This window comes from Herpailurus yagouaroundi, unplaced genomic scaffold (genome assembly GCF_014898765.1).
Source record: "Herpailurus yagouaroundi ecotype Mexico unplaced genomic scaffold, PumYag 162, whole genome shotgun sequence".
NCBI lineage: Eukaryota > Metazoa > Chordata > Mammalia > Carnivora > Felidae > Herpailurus > Herpailurus yagouaroundi.
Window position 1 is genome coordinate 8098237 of NW_024412403.1, and position 21155 is coordinate 8119391.

Here is a 21155-nt window from a genome sequence, read left to right on the forward strand (position 1 = left end):
TGTAGTGAAGCAGGGTGACGTTATTCTGACATTAGCTCCTGTGGAGAGGACTCTACCTGGTCTGAATCCCGCGTAGAAAACACTGCTTTGTTTTGTGATTTTAGACGGAATCAGTGAAGAGGGTCAAGTCTGCAGCCAAAGCTAATTTCCAAAGCTCTTCAGGGTTGGGGAGCGGTGGTTGAGGGCCGTGCTTCTCATTCAGAGAAAGTTCAATCTTGTCGGTCCTCAGCTCAAAGACTGAAATAAAACCTCACCTGAAAAAAACCTACTACACCAGCGAACTGTCGTGGGGCAGCCCATGTCCGGATATCACGCTCCTCCTGCTGATAAAACTCCACGGACCCGGGGATGGTTCAGTCCACAAGAGCGAACGCAGCTCACTGTTGATAATACTGGGTTCGAGAACGCTGGACTCGAATGTTCTCCGCAAAACACCTGCTGATTTAAGCGATACGGTAGTAAATAGCCAGAGGCTCTAAAATCTGGTATCATCACAAGCTTTGGAAGCCTTTTCTATTCCACACGTATTTTTTTCCACCGTCAATTGCGACGCATCTTGAGTCAACCTCAGGTTGTACGGAACCCGTTTCCTCCACTTGGAGAACGTTTTTGCCCGTTGATGTTCCACCCAGGTTTTCGACGGAGCTGAAGTCTTGAGTAACTCGTCACTCGGCACAGATTCGTCAACCCACCGAGCCTTGCTGGTGCCACAGGTCACCCCCTGTAACAACAGTCAGGGAAAGCCACTCAAAATCACTCGCCTGGCTTTTCAACGGGCTGTTGGCATCGCCCACAATATCCTCAACCCTTGGAGAGGCCGTCGTCAGAGAAAGGCTAACAGTCCTACACGAATTCACTTTCCCTGGGCACAGTTCTCCAGCCGCCGCATCAAAACATGGTTTAACTGACCCACTGCGGGTCTGTGGTTTCCCCTGCTTGGCTAACGAACGAGCCAATCAGAAACGCTGGTTGTAGCAACACTATCGTGTGTGTGTGTGTGTGTGTGTGTGTGTGTGTGTGTGTGAAGAAATTCTGTGATTAGATACTCAATTTTAAATTTTCCCATTTTTCTGGCCACTGCTTTCTCGTGAGTTAGAGATATTTCGGTTCAGAGGCGTCACGCCAGCATCTATGGCATTCTTTAGGACAGCCACCAACCACATCAAGGCACTTTATCAGTAACGAAACAATCCACACTCCACCACGCCTGAGAGGCATGGAGATATCCGAAGTTTCCTTTCCACCTTCCTTGTTTTGACACGATGGGAAACACTGGTGAGAAAAAAACAAAACGTTGAGGCATGGCCACACGCGCGGCACTCAGAAGCCCAACGGGTTACAGCCGTGTCCCAGCTCTTTGTGATCCCCCAGGCAGGAAAACGACCCGTGCCACACGCTCTCTGTGGCAGTTCCTCAACTCTGCCACCGTAGCATGAAAGCAACCACAGAAAAAAACGCAAATTAAAAAAAAAGAATAATGTGATGGTATTCCAATAAACTTCATTCACGGATTCTGAGGTTTAAATTTCACGCAACTTTCACATCGTGAAGTATTCGCCTGACGTTTTCCAACCGGTTAAAAGGTACAAACCACTCTTACCTGGATGGGCCATGGGAACACAGACTGGCTGTGATGTGCTGATACTTAGTCTGTGGCAACGGCAGGAAGCAGAGGCCAGTCAGCCCTGCCTTTCTAGAGCTCTCCCGTTCCTGAAGGACCCACCACCGTGGAAGGAGTGCCAAGGGCCTGATGCCAGCCACAGATTGGGAAATGCAGGTAACAGTAGCAAGAAAGCAAGCGGAAACATTTCAGGGAGACAGAAAAAAAAAAAAAAAAAAATGTGAGGCTTCCCTGGCGATCGCTGGAACATGACACATCTATTTTCTCTTCCATCCCGAGCCTATTTTTTACCTTTGTTCGGAGAATCCTAGAGGGCCTCCCTACCTCTTGGTCCAGAGCTACGGCCCAGGGTCCCTCCCACATGGCAAGGTCTGGATGAAGGATAACATATGATGCCTGGAGTTGTGGGCACGGATGGTCCCGGATGCCACACGGGACAAGCAGTTGCTGTGAAGGGCTACCGGGCTTTTGGGTCACAACACCCCAGAGCTGCCGCCAGGTGAGGGATTACTGGACACTGGAAACCAGAAGCAGGGAAGATGACCCAGGGAAGAGGGGGAGGGGGAGGGGGAGGAAGCAGCACATTCTCCGTCTGGATTCTTCAGAGCCTCCTGGAAGCTATTTTAGTTGCCCAGTTGGATGAAAAAATCCAGATACATCTGTTCATTTCCAAGTTCACGAAAAGCCTGTCAGAATAAAAACTTTTAAGCACCACAGTGATTCATCAGGACAATGCAGGCGGTCTTAAATAACTAAGCTTCTTTTAGCCCCTAAGCTGAGAATCTGGATTAATTGAGATTAAATTAGTCTCACCCAGAACTCTGCTTCTGGTGGTCCGACAACTGGAGGGGGCAGCCAGCGGTCGGTTGTCCTGGGGATCTCAAGGTCAAGTCAACATGGAGAACTTCCAGCAGGCTGCCCTAGAGGCCAGTCGCGGGCCAGTCGGGCCATCTTGACCAAGTTGCTTAAACTCTTCGGTTGTCTCAAATGTAAAGGGAGGCGCTGACCACTGCTTCTCGAGCGATCACGCTTACTCGCCGCCCGAGGACCCTCGTAAGATGCGGATTCTGAGGCTGATGTGGCCAGTCCCCGGACCACTGAGTGCTGAGGGACGAGACCATCTCCACCTCCCCGAGACACCCTCAGGGTCATCGGAGGCATGATGGGTAATAAGTCTTGGAACAGACAGGCTTCTCGTGTTGAAGTGCCCAGGCTCTGCTCTTAACCCCCTTTCCATCGCCTCATTCACCATCACCTGCCTGACGAGGACCCACACCTCCCACCCCAGGCCGGACTTTCCCACTCTCCATCCGTTCTCTGGCACGAAATCGCCCACTGGACTTCTCCCCTCAGATGCCCTGCAGGCCCTCAATGCTCCGAGTCCTGTGACCGAACACATGAGCATCCGGCCCGCCTGCTCTCCCTCAAGTGCCCCAGGCCCCGCGGCCGGCAAGCACTCTGCCCCTGCAAAGCCGCCGAGTCGACAAGTTGGAAGAAGCCCGGCTTGTCTCCCTCACCACCTCTCTCTCTGTCCACCCAATCCCAGAGATCGATCAACTCTCCTTCCCAAGTATGTGGACCCTATCCGTGTATCAACAGACACTGGCAAGGCCTCTCGATTTCTCATTACACCGGGCCTTGAACATCCTGTTGTCTTGTCTTAGGTTCTAGAACATTTCCACCACCACTTGCATGACTCCCATTTGCCCATTAGATATCCGCTTCGGCCTCGATTCTGCAGGGAAACTTCCCTCAGCACCTGGACCAGAATACACTCGGCTTCCTGGGAGGTGTTCGCCATCTATCTGCTTCCGCTCCCCAAACCAAACAGTGACGTGCCGGTTGGGGTCACCCCTCGGACACAGCCAAGTGCCTTGCACATGACAGGTGTCGGGACTCCTCTCCTAGAGTCCTCACATCAGTTGCCCCAAGATCCCCGTTAATGTTCTCCTCCAGGATGAACTGACTGCTATCTTTGGTTTGGGGTGTCTTCTGTAGGAAGTAGGAGGGATATTTCTCCTGGTCTTAATCCAACCAGTAAAGGAGAGTGCAGCCTCGCTCCTCGTACCCGGCCGCTCCTGGTCACCCTCTGCTAGGGCCAACGAGACAGGACTCGCAGGGGCAGGGCCGAGCCGGGGAGAAAAGCCGGTTGGTAATCATGCACACGGGAAGGCCTCAAGCTTGAATCTTCGCAGCCCCTACACGATGGGCGGGGGACACCTCCGGAAAAGCTCTCAGCTCCGGGAAGGAGGGGACCAGTCTTGCCAGCGTCCACACCCCACACGTGGAGGAAGCCCTCGGAGAGAGTCGGACTCGGGTCAGAGGGCAGTGGGAGGCAGATACATGCCGGGTAAGCACTCTGCAAACAGCAAAGCACCAGGCAAGTCTGGGATCGGCGAGGGAGGCCAGCCCTGCCCACGCTGCCCCCAGAAGGGTGAGGTCGGAGCTGCACCCCTGCAGGCCAGGCCCCAAGGGGCAGCCACGTGCAAACAGGGCAGGCCCAAGACCGAGAGCTGTCAAGAGGTTTGCTTTACAGGTAGACGGCCGTCTGTTACCTGAATCTTAGCTGGGGGTGGGATGGGGTGGGGGGTTTCTGCTGCTCCCCAAAGAGTCGTCTCTACCTCAGGTGAACACTTAGACCCCATTATCAGATCTATTGTCTTCTTCTTTATCCAAAGCCACAGGCCCGTGTAGTGCACGTCCCTGTGAGGGAACGCCAGTCATGCATATTCTAAAGCTAATGAACTGGCTTTTTGCCGTAAGAAAATGTTGTCCTTAGGCTTGTTCTAAGGAAGGGAATGAAAAGGGAATCATGTTGAGGGACTCCAAGATGTGGAGGTAGACCGTCTCCTACCATATCAACAAAATAAGTTGAAAATAAAAACAGAAAACCAGCAGTAGCTAGCCCCTCACGCTTTCAAAATGTGGGTTATAGCCAGCTAAGTTCTAAAAGCTTCCCCACTGTTATCAGTTTATGAACCCAGGAACCGATCGTCTACTTCTCCTGTTTTCTCCCTAACTCTGAAGGCTAACCACTCAACACGTCTGCCTCGGGGTGGCGACAGGGACGAGCGGAGAGGGGCCGCTGGACGCAAGAAGACCAGGTCTAACCACACTGCCTTTCCACAGTTACTCCTCCAGCCTCCTTGAAGCTGTAGAGGAAAATTCTACTTGAAAACCGTCCTTTATGAGACATTTAAATATCACACGTTATCTCAAAGCAAACTACAAAACATACAACCTCAGAATGGTAAAATAGATGGAAGTAGCAGCAAAACGAAGTACTGAAGGAAAAGTTACAACCCAGTGGCAGACTCCAGGAATAAAAGTAAACTGGAAAATAATCCTGTTGAATCATCCACAGAAAACACTACTCACCTGAGTTCCCGGGGTGGCTGCTATATTCACATATAGAAAAAGTACGTTGATTCGTGCTGCAGAGGCAAGCTCTGTATTCAGTTACAGATTCTATTTTTCGAGTGCTTCCCATGCCGAGCTATGATCCTTACGTTCATTACTAGCTCACTGAAGCCTATGTAGAATCCCATACAGTGGATACTACAGTTACTCCCACTCTACTGAAGAGGAAAGGGAGGCTCGGAGAGGTAAAGCGACTTGCCCAGGAGAAGAGCAAGGACGGGACCCGATTCTGAGCGGACAACCACGGGGCTTCCCAAACGTCTGCTTGCTCAGACCAGGGGGCCAGTGGCCCGGAGAACTCCTGCGCTTCACAAAGACCAAGTGGGGCCAAGGCGTGAAGGACGACGTCCCCGGCCCGCTGTTGGGACACTTAACACGTGTCATTCTCACGGGACCTCCGAGGGCTGCGGAGAGGTCACATCAACCCAGTTCCAAAAGGGAAGATGCCAGAAAGACACAAATTGTTAAAGTGTGAGACCCTTACATCTGACCATTTCTGACTCTGTTGGAGGCTTGTCTGTGACATTTTATAATGCAATGTAAGTGATGAGTCTTAGTTGCTCGTTTATATATATTTTATACATCTATATGTATAAAAGCTTCAATAATAAATCTACACTTTAAAATCTCTTTACTACAGACTTCTGTCAGATGAGCCGCAGGCACCTCCTCGCCCTGAGAGGCGCCTGGCTATACAGGTGCAGGATCACCCGGAAAGCTTCCCCCAAACCACAGCTGCCCAGGCCCCACCCCCACCTCCTCCAGCCGTCACCAGCAACTCTGCCATGATTTGTCCTCCGCGCTTAAAAAAAAAAAAAAATGCGTATTAGCCAAGAAGACCCCCACTCTGGTCCTCCGCTCCTCCAGAAGCCGGGGGAGCTGAACCTGACCGCGGCGGCGGGGGGGGGGGGGGGGGGGGGGGGCGGCGAGGCTCAGGCCCTGCCCGTGGAGGGTGGGGAACTCCCGACACGAAATTCACACTCCTGAATCCCCACCCCTCCGACTTCTCAGGAAGAGGACATCATCTCAAGGTGGGAAACCACGAACAACAAACCGCCTTCAGGTCAGGAGACCACTAGGTGTGCAGTCACAGGTTTCCGCCAGCCGAAAACTTTCCCACGTCCGAAATGGCCGAAGACCCCCCGCCCCCCCACCCCCCGGGAGTCCTGGTGTTCGCTGACCCGGGAAATCTGAAGAGGAGTTTCGCTCTCACAAAAAAGGCCGTTACCGTGCTACCACGGGTCTTTTTGCAAACACGAGCGGCACAATGCAAACTTCCGGAAAGCGAGGGATACTCGCCTCTGGTTATCCCGCGTGTGCTGAAATCTGAACGTTTTAGTTGGCGACGTAGCTTTCTGTCTTTGGACAAGATTTAGGGTAAGAAAGTGGAAACAAATTAATGACGATAAATACCTGGTGCTCACCGAAAGTCGTGCAAGAGCACCCTGGTGCTCACCGCTCACTGGGAGCAACCGAAACTCGGGCGGGACACAGGCTGCGCGCCCACCAGCGAGAAAGACACACACACAAACCGACGGTCCACTTACCTTGCTCAAAGGAGTCTGCACAAAAAATATCTAGTGCTTGAAACACAGGGACATGTAAAACTACGAGGTCAGGTGACCCCCAGGGGGACGAATGTCGGACACAGGGTACTGCTATGCATTTTGAGGGACGACAAAGAAAATAAGCTATTTTCTTCGGGTCTCTTTTCTTGTTCCTTGTCCTAAAAATTACTTACTGTTATGTTTTCACCCTAGGAAATGAAGTCTAGCGAAGGAGATCCAAGATTACGAAAATGAGAGCTTCTGCTCTGCTCTGACACCAAGGGCTTCTCAATGCGGGGGCCACCTGCTGTCCCTGGGAGGGTTCTAAGACATCTGAAGACCATCTCAGGATACCAGAATGGGCCCTGCCCGCCCGCCCTGCCCAAGCCTTAATCTTAAAATTTCAAACTGTCTTCACATATGGCACTAAAAACCAACCTCTGGTATCTGGAACAAACCATCTGACCTATCAGTTCTGGTCACCACTACAGAACTGGACATAAAAACGAGTACTGAGCTTGTATTCTGAGAGCAAAGTAAAGGCCAAAAGGAAACTGGAGAAATGCCCTGGAAAAAATTTGGCATTTGCTATCCTGTCTTTGTATTTTGTTTATGTATTTTTTATCATATGACTTACTGCAACAGTCAGTTTCACAACACAGGAGCTGAGGAGGAGGGTACAGGGACAAATGCAACAGGCATTTCGTGGGTCTTCTAGAATTACCGCAGCCTTAAGGATTTTTACAGGTCTGCTTAGGATTTTTGGAGTCTGATCCCATCTAAAACGTGCCACTTACCGAAGTTAAACAAAATGCTCAGATCCTAAGAAAAAAACTAAAGCCAGGGTTTTTTTTTTTTTCTTTCTGATGAAGTCTAACTTTGTGCGGCCAACTTGCCTTTTATGGAATCACATTTAACTTTTTAAGTTTTCTGCCTTCCTGAAAGCCACCCTCATATATACTTACATATTAATTTGTAAAAGGAAAAGACTTTAGGTTACACGTTAACTCACTGTGGCAGGAGTTCCAGACTCCACACAACAAAGTCCCTGATTCGCCCCCCTACGTGGATCTGGGGAAGGAGGAACGAGATGACGTGTATTTCCTCTTGTTTCCCAGAAGGTCCAACCCTATTAAAAGGAAAACCACTGAGCCCTCACATCCATTCTAAAAACTGCAAGCTATTAGCACTCAGAATAGGAGAGAAACTGAATAATAGTAATCACTCATATAAAGAAATGATTTTGAAAATCAAAATGATCAAAACCAAAACCTCCAATTTTCACTTTCCGGGATTTGGAAGCCTAGGTCCACGCCACTACCATTTCTTTCTTACACATTTGACCAAACTTATACTCAGTATACCTACCAGACCCATTACCTGGACCAGGTTAATTGCATAGGAAGATTTTTTTTTTACTATGTTTACATCTTTCTTAATTTTAAAAAAGCATAGTAAAGAGTCTGAGGACAAATTATTCAACTGTTTATCATACATAAGACCGCATGACTATGATACAAAGGGGGGTTCTTTTTCATTTAACGTTACAATATACACAGCAAGTCCGGACCAGATCTTACAATCTGCACACAGGTATTTAACCTTTTCCATGCTGTTTATGTTTTACAATGCACAGAAGTCCTGTAACCAAACCGTGTAGTAAAGCACACAAAACTGGACTGTAACATAACACAGTATGCAGAAGCATTGGATTTTATGATTTCCTTTATGTAAATAGCGGTTTAAAAACTGCTTTCGTTTTTGGTGCTTGCTAAGATGTGGCAACCAGCACAGAAAAAAATGACCTGACCCATATGATATCTTCCCCTTATAGTCCTAAACAGCAGTAACTACTGATTCCTTTTGATATTGCTATACTCAAGATGATATCCTTTTATTCACTGTAAACTTTTATGAACTACCAAGTTCAAAAATCATCCACAGGCTTGACATTTAATTACAAAATAAATATGGATTTCCTGATTAACAACAAAAAAATTTTGTGGATTATAAAAACGGTATTTCCAAGTTTCCATTCACATTCACATAGTTTTAAGCCTTTCTTTTTGTCACTGTTTACATATAAAAACCTGCTTTTTGTTCAGAAAAAATTGACCTAGTCAGCCACATGGAATTGACCAATAAAAAGTAATGTGGTGTTCTGCTGAGTTGTTTTGAACAGGGTTATCGGCAGAGGTAGATTACTGCTTCTTTCCTAGGCTTCTTTTGATCCTGGACAGATAAATTACTTATCTTCATTCTCCCAATTCAACCGCTCAAAAGTATAACACCCTAAAATTGGTCAATTTAAAATGGGAACACAAATTTAGCAACTGCCAGACTGTGTTACATTAAGGCAGCATAATCTCAAAACTAGGCACCTGTTAAACACCAGCCTGTTCACTTCAGGTCACGCATGAGAGTTTTGCTTTACTCGTGCTCATATTTTGGACCTGTTGGTGCAATCAAGGTCTTGCTTTCAAGTTTACAAGTAGGTTAATCAGGAATACAAGAATCGACTGCTGGTTCCATAGCTTCTGGATCCAGTGTCCCTTTACCTTCAGAAGCCTGAACACATTTAGAATGTAACAGATGCTGTCATCTTGAATTAGATGTCAATCGATTATGTTCAGAACACAGATTGCTGTAGATGTATTGGCTATGGATTCAACAACAGTTCCAGTTTTGTTTAAGCAATAGTACAGCCATAATTTTCAACTGACATTTAAAAATGGTCTAGTTACACCTTGTGTCAAAGTGCAGGACTGCTACATTATTGGTTACAGACATCTATGTGCTATAAAAACAGCTTTGGTACAATAAATTATCAAAAAAGAAAATAAATTTTTGTAAAATTCACAGCATAATTGTGAGGCAAAAAAGCAGTCACATAAAATTCTGCATTTTTTAAAAATGTTCAGGATGAACAGAAGACATCTTTGTGCAGAAGAAATGGTGGAGATACCACGTGCCGAGAAAAAAAGCAAAAACGAAACAAAAAAAAACAAAAACAAAAAAAAAAAAACAAAAAAAGTAAAAAGCAGGAAGGGACACAGCTGTAGCTATTTCCATCAAAGCAAACCACTACTTCTGTGACCTTCAACCAATAAGGAAGTCAACTTTATGACACACGCAAAGTGACCTTGCAATACCTTACAATTAGTGGGTCACAAAAGTCTATTTTAAAAGAAAGGCCTCTTGAATTACCCATTCTCTGTGTTTTCAGCATTAAGGACTGTCTGCAAAAGCATGTCCAAAAGTGATTGCATCTGAAATGGTAGGCTCTTCTAATTTCGAGTCCAAATCCATAAGGCCAAAGGTTATCCCAAAGACCACCACTCAGACCTCCCCAGGACTGGCCACGACTGACCCGTTGATTGCTTCTCAGTGCACCTCGGTTAGGAGACCAGTCACGTTCCATTACTATCTACCGTGGCCTCTCCAACAGGAGACCCACGGGATCCCATGTAATTGCTGCTTTGCTCCTCAGTAGGTTCAGACAGGAGAGTTCTGATCCCCGCCACTTAGCATGCTCACTGTGCCTTACAAACAAACTCCAAAACAACCGTCCCTTCCATACAGCTGAAGGTGATGTTTGTGTCAGCTGGAGGTCCCTCTTCCTTACAGTACTGCGTTTCCGTGCCCAAGTGTGTTTAGAGGACTTAAAAACCCAAATTTCCCCCCCCCCCCCCAAAACAAAACAAACGAGGGGGGGGGGAGGGGGGTAAAGGGAGGAAAAAGGAAAAAACAAAAAGGAAAAAAAACACCCTCGTGGGGCCCTTTATGCAAATTATGTGCAGTGCCTTTTTATTTTAAAATTAGTTGGCAAATGACCAAGACCAACATCTGAACATTAACTTCTGTGGAACAGAAAAGACAAAAAAACCCACTACGGCTGGGGTGTGGCAAGTTAAAATGGGGGAGGCGAAAAGAGGACACCTCTGCGCTCTCCGTGACGACGGGTTTGTGGACATGGCTCTTTGAAAAACTTCATTGTCCCTTTGCAATCTTTTCAAGTTAAAAAAAAAAAAAAAAAAGAAAAAGAAAAAAAAGTCAGCTTTGCCCTCTTGTAGCGGTTCAGTGTGTTAATCTCCTTCTGATGCAAGCAGCTTTGCACTTTGTTTTTTGGAAAAAAACACCACTTCTATAAAAACACACAAGAAACAAACTCAAGTTTCAATTTAGTCACGAGCTAGCTACAGAACTCTGTTGCACACAAACTCCTGTCATGGGGGACTCTTCTCTGTCAGCTCCTTGCCTCATCGTCAGATGTCCCTCAGTCATGTAATGTGTAGAACCTGTATTAGCAGAAAATTGGTACGCTGAATGTCCAGCTAGGCCAGTCTCTTGGCGGGGATTGGAGTAGACGGTCAAATTAACGTCCATAGCTCCATTCTGTCCAAAGTCCAAGGTGTTAGCAGCCACCGGGCGATTCTGGTAGGCCTGGTTGCCTTGATTACCGGTAGAGGAGGAGGACGTAGAGGAAGAAGTAGTTGAGGAAGACAGGGATGTCATGGAGTGGTGACTATGGCCAACCTCCATAGAATCCTGGGTAGAGGAGCTATTCGTTGGAGAATTGTAGACCCTTGGCCTGGTCCGGTTACCCAAGGCTTGTTGTCCGTGGTGGTGGTGGTGGTGGTGGTGGTGGTGATGGTGATGGGAACTATTTCCATGGTGATGATGCAATGCATTCTGTTGAGGGGCTACATGAAAGGTTGTTTCTTGAACGGGATGAGTTTCAACAGTAACCTGTGTAGGAGCTTCAGTGCCTGACCAACCAAGGGGAGCAGGAAATTGTTGACGCACCTGTAAGAAGATTTTCGAAGCATTTATTCAGAGTACTGTTTCCAAGCTTTACTTCATCTTCAATCGAAAGCTAGGACACCAGCATTTATGTTAATTAGAGAGAGGGGATTTTTGAAACTTTTAATGTGTCAGTTCTAGAACACAAAATCCCGGGCCGCCTGGGTGGCTCAGTAGGTTGAGCATCCGACTCTGGCTCAGGTCATGATCTCACCATTCGTGAGTTCGAGCCCCGCCTCGGGCTCTGTGCTGACAGCTCGGAGCCTGGAGCCTGCTTGGGATTCTGGGTCTCCCCCCTTCTCTCTGCCCCTTCCCCGCTCACACTCTGTCTGTCTGTGTCTCTCTCTCTCTCAAAATTAAACATTAAAAACAAAAAAATTAGAACACAAAATTCCAAGTTATGTTTGAGTGAACCAGTATTTTACTGTGAAAGCTGCAATTTTTAGCAAGCTATATCCATAAACAGGCTCATGTATTTCACTGGCCACTTTCTTTCCTGGGATGCATTGTTTATGCCAGGGATCAGCAAACTTTTTCTGGAAAGGATCAGATAATAAACATTCTTGACGGGTTCGAAATGAATTCCTGGCTTTCCCGTAAAGCCCCTCTTCTCTCCATCTTTCCCGTTTCAGTAAGAGCACTCTTTTCATCAGCGGCTCAGTAACTCCTGCATCCACACCATCAGCAAGTACCATGGAGCGTGCCTTCGAAACGGCTCCAGCCTGGCTGCTTCCCTGGTCTCCACCACCATCCCTTCTCCCAGGCTCCTACCGTCCACCGCTCACCCACACTGCACAACCGCCTCCTAAATCAGCTCCCAGCTTCCATCCTTCTGCCTTTTTTCCAATCCATTCTTCATAACAAGAAAAATCTTCTCAAAACACAAATCCAATCACTTTCCTATTTAAATTCAAATCCTTTAATGATTTCTCCGTGCACTTATTAGAAAAACAAAATAATGGAAAATTCACAGGTGGTCTGCCTCGGGGGCCACCGTTCGTCTCGCCAACCTTGTCCTCCAGCCATCCTTCCTCTTGCTACCTGGGCTCCAACACCGGGTCCTCCTCCTATTCCTCCACCCGGTAGTCGTATCTTTCCAACGTCTCAGGGCATCTGTGCCTACTGTTCCTTCCTGCCTAAAATGCTCTGACTTCTAATTTCTGCTCGGGTGCTTCCTTCCCATTTCGGTTCGAGTCTTCTCTGACCACTCTGGCTGACACTGCCTCAACTCCTGTGGCAGCAGCTACCAGCTGTCCACGTGGCGGCACTACACTTCCCAGCCTCCCCCGTCCTCAGGTATGGCCACGGGACTGAGTTCTAGTCCGTGCAACACGAATGAACGTTTTGATGTTTTTATGTCATGGCCGGACCTGGCCCACCAACACCTCCCACATCCCGCCTGGTGGATGCCAGCAGACAGCCAGGCCCTAAGGGCCGGAGTTATTCGCCCAGGACACAGGAGACAGCCATGCCACTGACCTGAAAGCCCTCCCGGGACCGCTACCCAAAAAAGAGACTTCATACTCCCTTTGGCTACCATATTTTGTGGGGGCTATTATCAGCCTGGCTTACTCAAATTCTCATGCATCCCACCCAACAAATCGCCATCCTAGATCACATCCTGATACCTTTTATCAGCAGTACTTGCAATTTCTATTAATTTGACTCATTTTGTTTATCTACTCTGTCCTTATGAGCTGGAAAATATGTCTTTTACCAGGAGCTGACATAAAGCGTTTCTTTCTCAGCGGAAGTGGTCTGGAGAGTCAAACTTTAAGACACACCACTGAAAACAATCCAGTAGAAAAAGAGGCAGAAAGTTCTCAGAAAATACTGACGACTCTTAAACTACAACACTACTCAAATTCATGTATAAATAGAAAATAAGCGGGGTTGCCTGGGTGGCTCAATTGGTTAGACATCGGATTCTTGATTTCGGCTCAGGTCATGATCTCACGGTTTGTGGGATTGAGCCCCGCATCGGGCTCTGCACTGACGGTGTGGAGCCTGCTTGGTATTCTCATTTTCTCACTCTCTCTCTCTCTCTCTCTCTCTCTCCTCTCTGTCTCTTCCATAAAAAGTAAATAAACTTAAAAAAAATTTTTTTTAAAGAAAAAAGAAAAACAAATAAGCAAAATAAAAATATCTTCTGTCCAATACCATTTTTCATTTCAGACTGATCAAAGGTGATCACCCCCCCCTCCCTGATTGTTTCTCCAAAGTCTTGCTGGTGGAAGGCTAAACTGGCAAAACTAAATGGAGAGCAATTGACAGCAATTATAAAATTTACAGATCACATTGCTCTCTGACCCGCGATTTCACATTTAGGGGTTCCTATCACAGGTATACTTAATGTGTATGAGTGATAGGTCTGTGGCATTCTACCATCATCTGTAATAGTAAAAAAGACTGGAAATTAACAGGGGAAATGACTTATGGAATATCGAAACACGGGAGTATCATGTGAAGAAGAAGGAAGAAAAAGTTCTCCAGGTACTGATGTAGAAAGAGCTCCAAATATGTATTAAAAATGCACATAAAACATATAACGACCCCCCCAAAAAACAAGCATAAAAACAAACTCAAAACATCAACTTGTGCATGGCACGCTATCGTTTGTGTACAAAGATTAGGAATCTATATCTGTATGTGGATATGCATACAGTATCTCAAAAAGGATACAAAAACCAATTGCGACATTTAAGTGAAGGTCTGAAGTGTAAGTGGCAGTGACCAAAGCCGAGAGAGGGGAAAAGTGTTCCAGGCCGAGCACAGAACATGTGAGAAACAAGAAAGAACGTGGCATATTCCAAAAAAATGACAAAAATCCAGTAAGACCAGAGCAAATAAAGAGGAGAAAGAATGCCCTGAAAAGGACCAGACCGTGGCAATCACTGAGACCTTCGCAGGAAGTCTAAATTCCCTTTTAAGTACAAAGGAAAAGCCAAACACTGGTTTAAAGTAGGGAAAAGCCGCATCAGACTGCTTTACTGAATGTTCATGTGCCTGCAGAGAAGAAAATGGCATTGACTGCTGAATGGAGTTAGATGCTGGAAGACCAGGTTAGAACATTCTTTATAGTAAGGCGGGCTGGAGACGGTTGTAGCAATGGGATGAAGTGAAGAAAATAAAAGCACATTTAGGATACTCAGAATTCACACAATTTACTACTTGATTCAACTGTGGGATGAGGGAAAAGACGAGTCAAGGATCAGCTCCCCAACCTAACCGCCAGGTGTAAGGCTTGAACAAATGGGTGAATCTAGGGCCATCTGTACGAGGAACACAAAAGAGAAACAGAGGCCCAGGGCTCAGGAGCGAGGTCCAGGTCAGAAATGAAGCTGGAGGAGGGACCTGTGCCAAGACGGTACTGAGGCATCAGACAGGGTGGGCGAGGTCAACCGGCAAGTGGGCAAGCCTTGGGAACATCCGTGTCTACAGGGTGGGCAGAAGAGAATCCAGAAAAAGAGACAGGGAAGGAAAGGCCAGACAAGTGAGGGAAACTCAGGGGACATCCTGTCAAGGGAAAAAGAGGGAAAGTGCTTCAAAGGGCAGGGAGGAGCCAAAATTGTCCACGTGGGTGAGGAACAAAAAAAGACAAGCCTCTGAATGCCCGGCACCGGCCTCCTCAGTGGCGGCCGCAGGTGACACTTGCAGCAACGGTGTCCCCCACCGGAGCAGACCGAGGAACTCTTCACGGGCCCAACACAGCCACCACAGGCTAGCACGACGTAGGGCCAAACAGACACCAGACAGACATGGGCCAGGAGGAGGGCTGGCTCCAGCTGGGAGAGACCTGGGGGATCAGATGCTGACAGAAGAGAATCAAGCAGACCCAGGAGCCAGAGGCTGAGCAAGAGGTCAGTTTCTAAAAAGAGTAGAAGGGGCATTGGAAACAGTGCCTACAGAGAACGGGGGAGACACGAGGTGATGGTGCCTACAGAGAACGGGAGAGACACGAGGAATGGCAAGCCCGCCCAGAAGCTGGGCACTAGGAACTGGCAACGACACCGACCATGCCAGCTTGCTGCTTGTGGTCTTCTCCCGCAGCGCCCAGCAGCCCCAGCCACGAGAATGGGGCGTGATATTCAGCAACCTGTCCTGACTTCGCGTTTACCAAATGATACGCCGGCCCCTCGTCACAAAGCACCGTGACACAGAGCCCAGTGTGAGTTAGTATTTTACAAAGAGTATTTCATAAATATTTTTACTACCAACATCTGCTTCATCCCATTAAAAATACCCGATTACAGCCTCTTCTTTAACACATTTCAAAAACAAACGAGGGGGGCCTGCATGGCTGTCGGTTGAGTGCCCAACTTCAGTTCAGGTCACGATCTCACCGTCCGTGAGTTCGAGCCCCGTGTCGGGCTCTATGCTGACAGCTCGGAGCCTGGAGCCTGCTTCAGTGTCCTGTGTCTCCCTCGCTCTCTGCCCCTCCCCGCCTCAGTCTCTGTCTCTCAAAAGTAAATAGATATTAAAAACAAAAGCAAAAGCAAAAAAAAAAACCCCAAATAACCCCAAAACAACATGGAGGTGAGAGACCACAAACTGATCCGGAATCAAGGACCATTAGCGACCAAAGATCACAGGAAGCGGTCGGAGCACAGTAACGAAGAGCACAAGCCAGGGAAAGTTACTGAACCCATCAAGGGTCAGTTCCCAAAGTTAAAAGGGAAACTCGAACAGTGTTAAGGCTCCAAGTGCTACTGTCGTAAATGAGATAAACACAGCGAATAACAACTGGAACAGTGGCTGGTATGCACCCAAGAAATGTTAGCTGCTTCTACATAACGAGGGAGAAAACTGCAAAGACGTGCTTCCTTAGTTACGGACAGGGCACAATTCCCTACACACGTGGAAGCTACTGAGACCCCGTGGGGTAAACGACACGACCATTGGAAATGCGCTTGGCGCCCACCGCGGTCCCGGCTGGCTGCTGCGGGGCCGGGCCTCCACGGCGGGGAGCTCACCTGGGGACTGTGAGTCTCACAGTCCATGGCCTGGACGGCAGCTGTGAAGTGCCCGCCGCTGTGCCGGTGCTGGTGCGTCGGGTCTGACCTGGCTCTCCCACTGTTGCTCGTCCCCGACGATCCACCTTCGGGATCACAACACAGTACTTGTAAGTCTGAAGTTAACTTTGCTCAAGTATGTGTTCCAACACTCACTTAACACCGAAGGTACGGCATGCACAAAAAGCTGTATGAACCTCAAAGCGTATCAGGAAGTCATCCAATTCTCTTAAGTTCTTTCACACCGACCAGTGAACTAATACACGACAGTCTGGTTTGGGTTAAGTTAGGGGAAAGTTCAAGCACGTGAACAAAGTATTTCTACTTAAGAAACCAAAGGAAAACTTTGGCTAAGAGGGGCGCCTGTGGGGCTCAGTCGGTTGAGCGCCCAACTTCGGCTCGGGTCATGATCTCGCAGTCTGTGGGTTCGAGCCCCATGTCGGGCTCTGTGCGGACAGCTCAGAGCCTGGAGCCCGCTTCAGATTCTGTCTCCCTTTCTCTCTGCCCCTCCCCTGCTCATGCTCTGTCTCAAAAATAAATACAAACATTAAAAAAAAAACACATTAAAAAAAAAAAAAGAAAGAAAGAAAGGGTTTCGTTTCCAACTGCCAAGCAGAATTTATCACGGGTAATTAAGTATCAGAGTTTGGGGACAGGTGAAATGTTTTACTAACTACAAAGGGTAGATTTAGGTAAAACAATTCCTCCCTATCCCCACAACCAATTCTTCAAAGACTTTACAGTAACCCCCACCTTGGAACAAAAATAAGAAATGCTTCCAGGCCTCCCCGAGTATCAGAAGGACCGACCTGAGCTGGAGGACGTGCTGGAGGTGGTTCCGGAGGACTGTGACTGCTCCATCGCGGGACTCGTGGACACGCTGTTACTTGTGTTTGTACCTTCGTCAGCTGTCTTCTTGAAAAAACTGTGCTGCAGGGCATAGTAAGGTTGAATTCGAGTTTTGGGGTCATAATCAAGCATCCTTAAAATGAGGTCTTTGAACTTCAAGTAGTCAGCCACGGTATGACCCGATTCCCCAGCACGACGCCCACCAGGTCCTCCTGTTTCTACTCCGAGAATATTATGAAGTTTACGGGTTCCTGGTGGTTTATACTCCTGAAGAGAAGAAAGATTAAAAAAAAAAAAAAGCTTTCTCTAAATATGATGGAGTATGTAAAAGCCTGCATAACTTCAAATATGCTTAAATATGTTATATATTGAAACCTTTATTAAAAAGAACGCTTTATACTCAGATTCTCTGGATTTTCACACATTACTATTCCAAATGCGCTTGTTGTTGGAGAAATTCAAAATAATTTCAAGACCAAAAATGACTATAAAGACCATGTAGCCCAGGGGTCAGCAAACAAAGGCCTAGCCTGGGCTGTTTTTCTATAGCTTCAGCTATGAATGGGTTTTATATTTTTAAAGGTTGTAAAAACAAACACACACAACCACATAATATGCAATAGAAGCCCACAAAAGCCTTAAGCTTTTACCTTCTGGTGCGACCGCTGCTCCGGCCCAGTGGTCTGAATCGCTTTTCTGCCTGATACACGTGACCTTGGATGCACTTCCTTTCCTAACAGTGGCTCTCCAAAGCTGTGGTAATCACTCCAAGTGAAGATTCACTGGTTTAACCCTACACGCTCGGATTTACCGTTCTCATTTCGTTTATTTTTTTTTTTTAATTTTTTTTAACGTTTTATTTATTTTTGAGACAGAGAGAGATAGAGCATGAACGGGGGAGGGGCAGAGAGAGAGGGAGACACAGAATCGGAAACAGGCTCCAGGCTCCGAGCCATCAGCCCAGAGCCCGACGCGGGGCTCGAACTCACGGACCGCGAGATCGTGACCTGAGCTGAAGTCGGACACCCAACCGACTGAGCCACCCAGGCGCCCCTCGTTTATTTTTTTAAGTAATCTCTACACCCAGTGTGGGGCTGAACTCATGACCCCAAGACCAAGAGTTGCATGGCCTTCAGGCTGGGCCAGCCAGGCGCTCCCCCACCACTTTCATATTTAGATAAAGATATTAAAAGCATTTAGAATATGCTGAGTAATAAATTAACACGTGTTGAGATTTTTCTGAAAACTCCTTTTTTAATAGATGGTGGTAGAACCCTTAAGACGCTTATGAATATTGAATTTATTCAGAATGGCATCACCGTAAGAGACCACGGCTCTCACTCTGAAAGCAAAAACAAGCCAGCAGGTAGGCCACAAAATCATTCCATTTAAAAAACCCATCTGAGTGAGTGCCAAGAACTAAACAAATCAGAGTTGACTGAATTCCAGAAAATGAGACACCCTTTCTAGGAGAGAAGAGACCTAAGGTGAGGGAAGGAACAAATGCCAGAGATGTGGGTAAGAAGAATCCAGCCCAACTCTGAACCAACTCCTGGCAGTGTGGACGGGCCAAAGGCGGAGGGCAGGCGGAGAGCCCAGACACGAGCCCCCAGGGAACTGAGCAGCAGGACGGACAGACTGCCTGGGGCAGCAGGGCTGTAGAGAGAGCACTCAGGTCTCCACAGACACTGCTTAAAACCTAGGAAGACAGTGGAGAACAGAATCTAGGTGGAGCGAGCAAACAAACAAAGCAAGGCCCAGATTCAGGTCAGCTACAAAGGAGATGGACGGAGTCCCATATGAGGGAGTAAGAGGTGCATCTCTTTCTGGAGGGAGGGTTTACTTCCATCACAACTGTTCTCAGATACAAAGTCCAGCGTGCATTTAAAAAACTACAGACACAAGAAATTTTAAAAAAGATGGGTCCATAATCAAAGTGAAAAAATTAGTCAGAAGACCCACATAAGTAAACCACCCAGATGCTGAAACTGGCAGGCCGGCATTACAAATAACCATGATAAACAAATAGGTAAAAGAATTTAGTTCAAAAGGTGCACATGTGTGAATAGATGGGGGGTTACAGAAGACCAAATGAAACCTTTCCCTGAAAGGTAAGTGGAAATGCGGAAATGTTAGAACTAAAATATGCAATATCAGAAATCAAGAATTCACGTAATGGTTTTAACAGCAGACTGGACTCAGCAGAAGAAAAAAAAAAAAAAATCAGTGAGTCAGAAGACAGAGCAAAGGAATTATCCAAACTAAAACAAAAGAGAAAACAGCATGAACAAACTGGAGACCTCTGAGATCATGCTGAGCCTGTCACACACATTTCAGTAGAGAACCAGAAGGAGAAGAAAGACTGAAGCAACAGATACTGGAAAAGATACAGTCTTAGGAAAAACTGACGAAAGCGATCAACCCACAGACCCAAGAACTTAGCAACTCCAAGGAAAATAAATACAAAGAAAGCTATAGCTGGAGACATAAGAGTCAAATTATTGAATAACTAAACAAAAACAGAAAACATTAAAATCAGCCAGAAGGAAGGGGGAAAGGGAGAAACATTACATATAGGGAAGGACACTTAGAAAAGCCACTGGCTTCTCTTTAGAAACAACATGATCCACAAAGCAATGTTATAACCTCTTTTCTCTTTTGCTGAAATGTCAACCTAGAATTCTACATCCATGGAAATGTCCATTATCTTCCTTAAGAAAGTAAATAAAGATATTTTCAGATAAACAACTGCTGAGAGACACCATCAGCAAAAGTTATTCCCTACAAAATAAAAAAGTTAGACGAAGTTCTTCAGGCCGGAAGCCAAGAAGGGTGGGAAGGAATCAAGAACATACATAGGTAAACAGAAAAGACCTTTTTAGTATCTTTATTTTGTGTGTGTTTCAAAATTTCTTTAAAAGTCCCTTTTTTTTTTCAACATTTATTTTTTTATTTATTTTTGGGACAGAGAGAGACAGAGCATGAACGGGGGAGGGGCAGAGAGAGAGGGAGACACAGAATCGGAAACAGGCTCCAGGCTCTGAGCCATCAAGCCAGAGCCTGACGCGGGGCTCGAACTCACGGACCGCGAGATGGTGACCTGGCTGAAGTCGGACGCTTAACCGACTGCGCCACCCAGGCGCCCCAAAAGTCCCTTTTTATTTAAGCAGTCGATGTGTCTGCTGTGAGGGTTATAACATATGCAGAAGTGACGTATGATGCCACGTGCACAAGAGGTAGACAGTTAGACAAAAGGGCATGCTTGATCGAGTGGTGTTACGTGAACGTCAACTGATGCATTAAGGGTACATATAACACTAAAAATTACACACAGGGTAAGAGCTAAAGGGTCAAGAGAGGAGATGAAATAAAATACCAGAACACCAGAAAGTACTCCACTGACCCAAAAGAAGGCAGGAAAGAAGGAATGGGGGAAAAAGGTGAGACAGAGAACAAATATAACAGTTAAAACCTAAACTTCCGAATAACTAAATGGGTTAAAAACTGAACGTGAAAAAAAGAGACTATCTGACTGGATTAAAAGGCTTGACAACTAAATGTTGCATACAAAAGCCTTATTTCATATATAAATACAGACAGATTTGATGTTAAAGGGCACAAAAAGTACAGACTATGAAAATGTTACGAATAAGAAGGTTGGTACAGATAGTGTAATACCAGACAAGTCTGACTTAACAATTAGAAATATTACTAGAGATAAAAAGAGACATTTCATCATAATGAAAAAGTCAATTTATCACAGTCACAATAATACTAAATGGGTACACACCTACTAAGAGAGCTTTGAAACACATAAAGCAACGAAAGGGAGATTAAGACAAATCCAGAATTATCACTAAAGGTTAACATTCCCCTCTGTCATTGATAAAACAAATATCCACA

At 46.5% G+C, this 21155-nt stretch overlaps 1 protein-coding gene across 2 annotated transcripts in view; it reads right to left on the reverse strand.

Annotated features, from left to right (window-relative positions):
- Positions 1-8050: 8050 nt before the first annotated feature.
- The window catches only part of DYRK1A (dual specificity tyrosine phosphorylation regulated kinase 1A), a 155945-nt gene continuing 142840 nt past the window's right edge, over positions 8051-21155 (reverse strand). For both annotated transcript variants that reach the window (XM_040483927.1, XM_040483928.1), the window contains 3 exons: positions 17213-17519; positions 16365-16489; positions 8051-11394 (listed from right to left, as the gene is read on the reverse strand). In XM_040483927.1, the coding sequence (XP_040339861.1) occupies positions 10774-11394; positions 16365-16489; positions 17213-17519 (1053 nt within the window). In that variant the 3' untranslated portion in view covers positions 8051-10773. The remainder of the gene's footprint in view (positions 11395-16364; positions 16490-17212; positions 17520-21155) is intronic.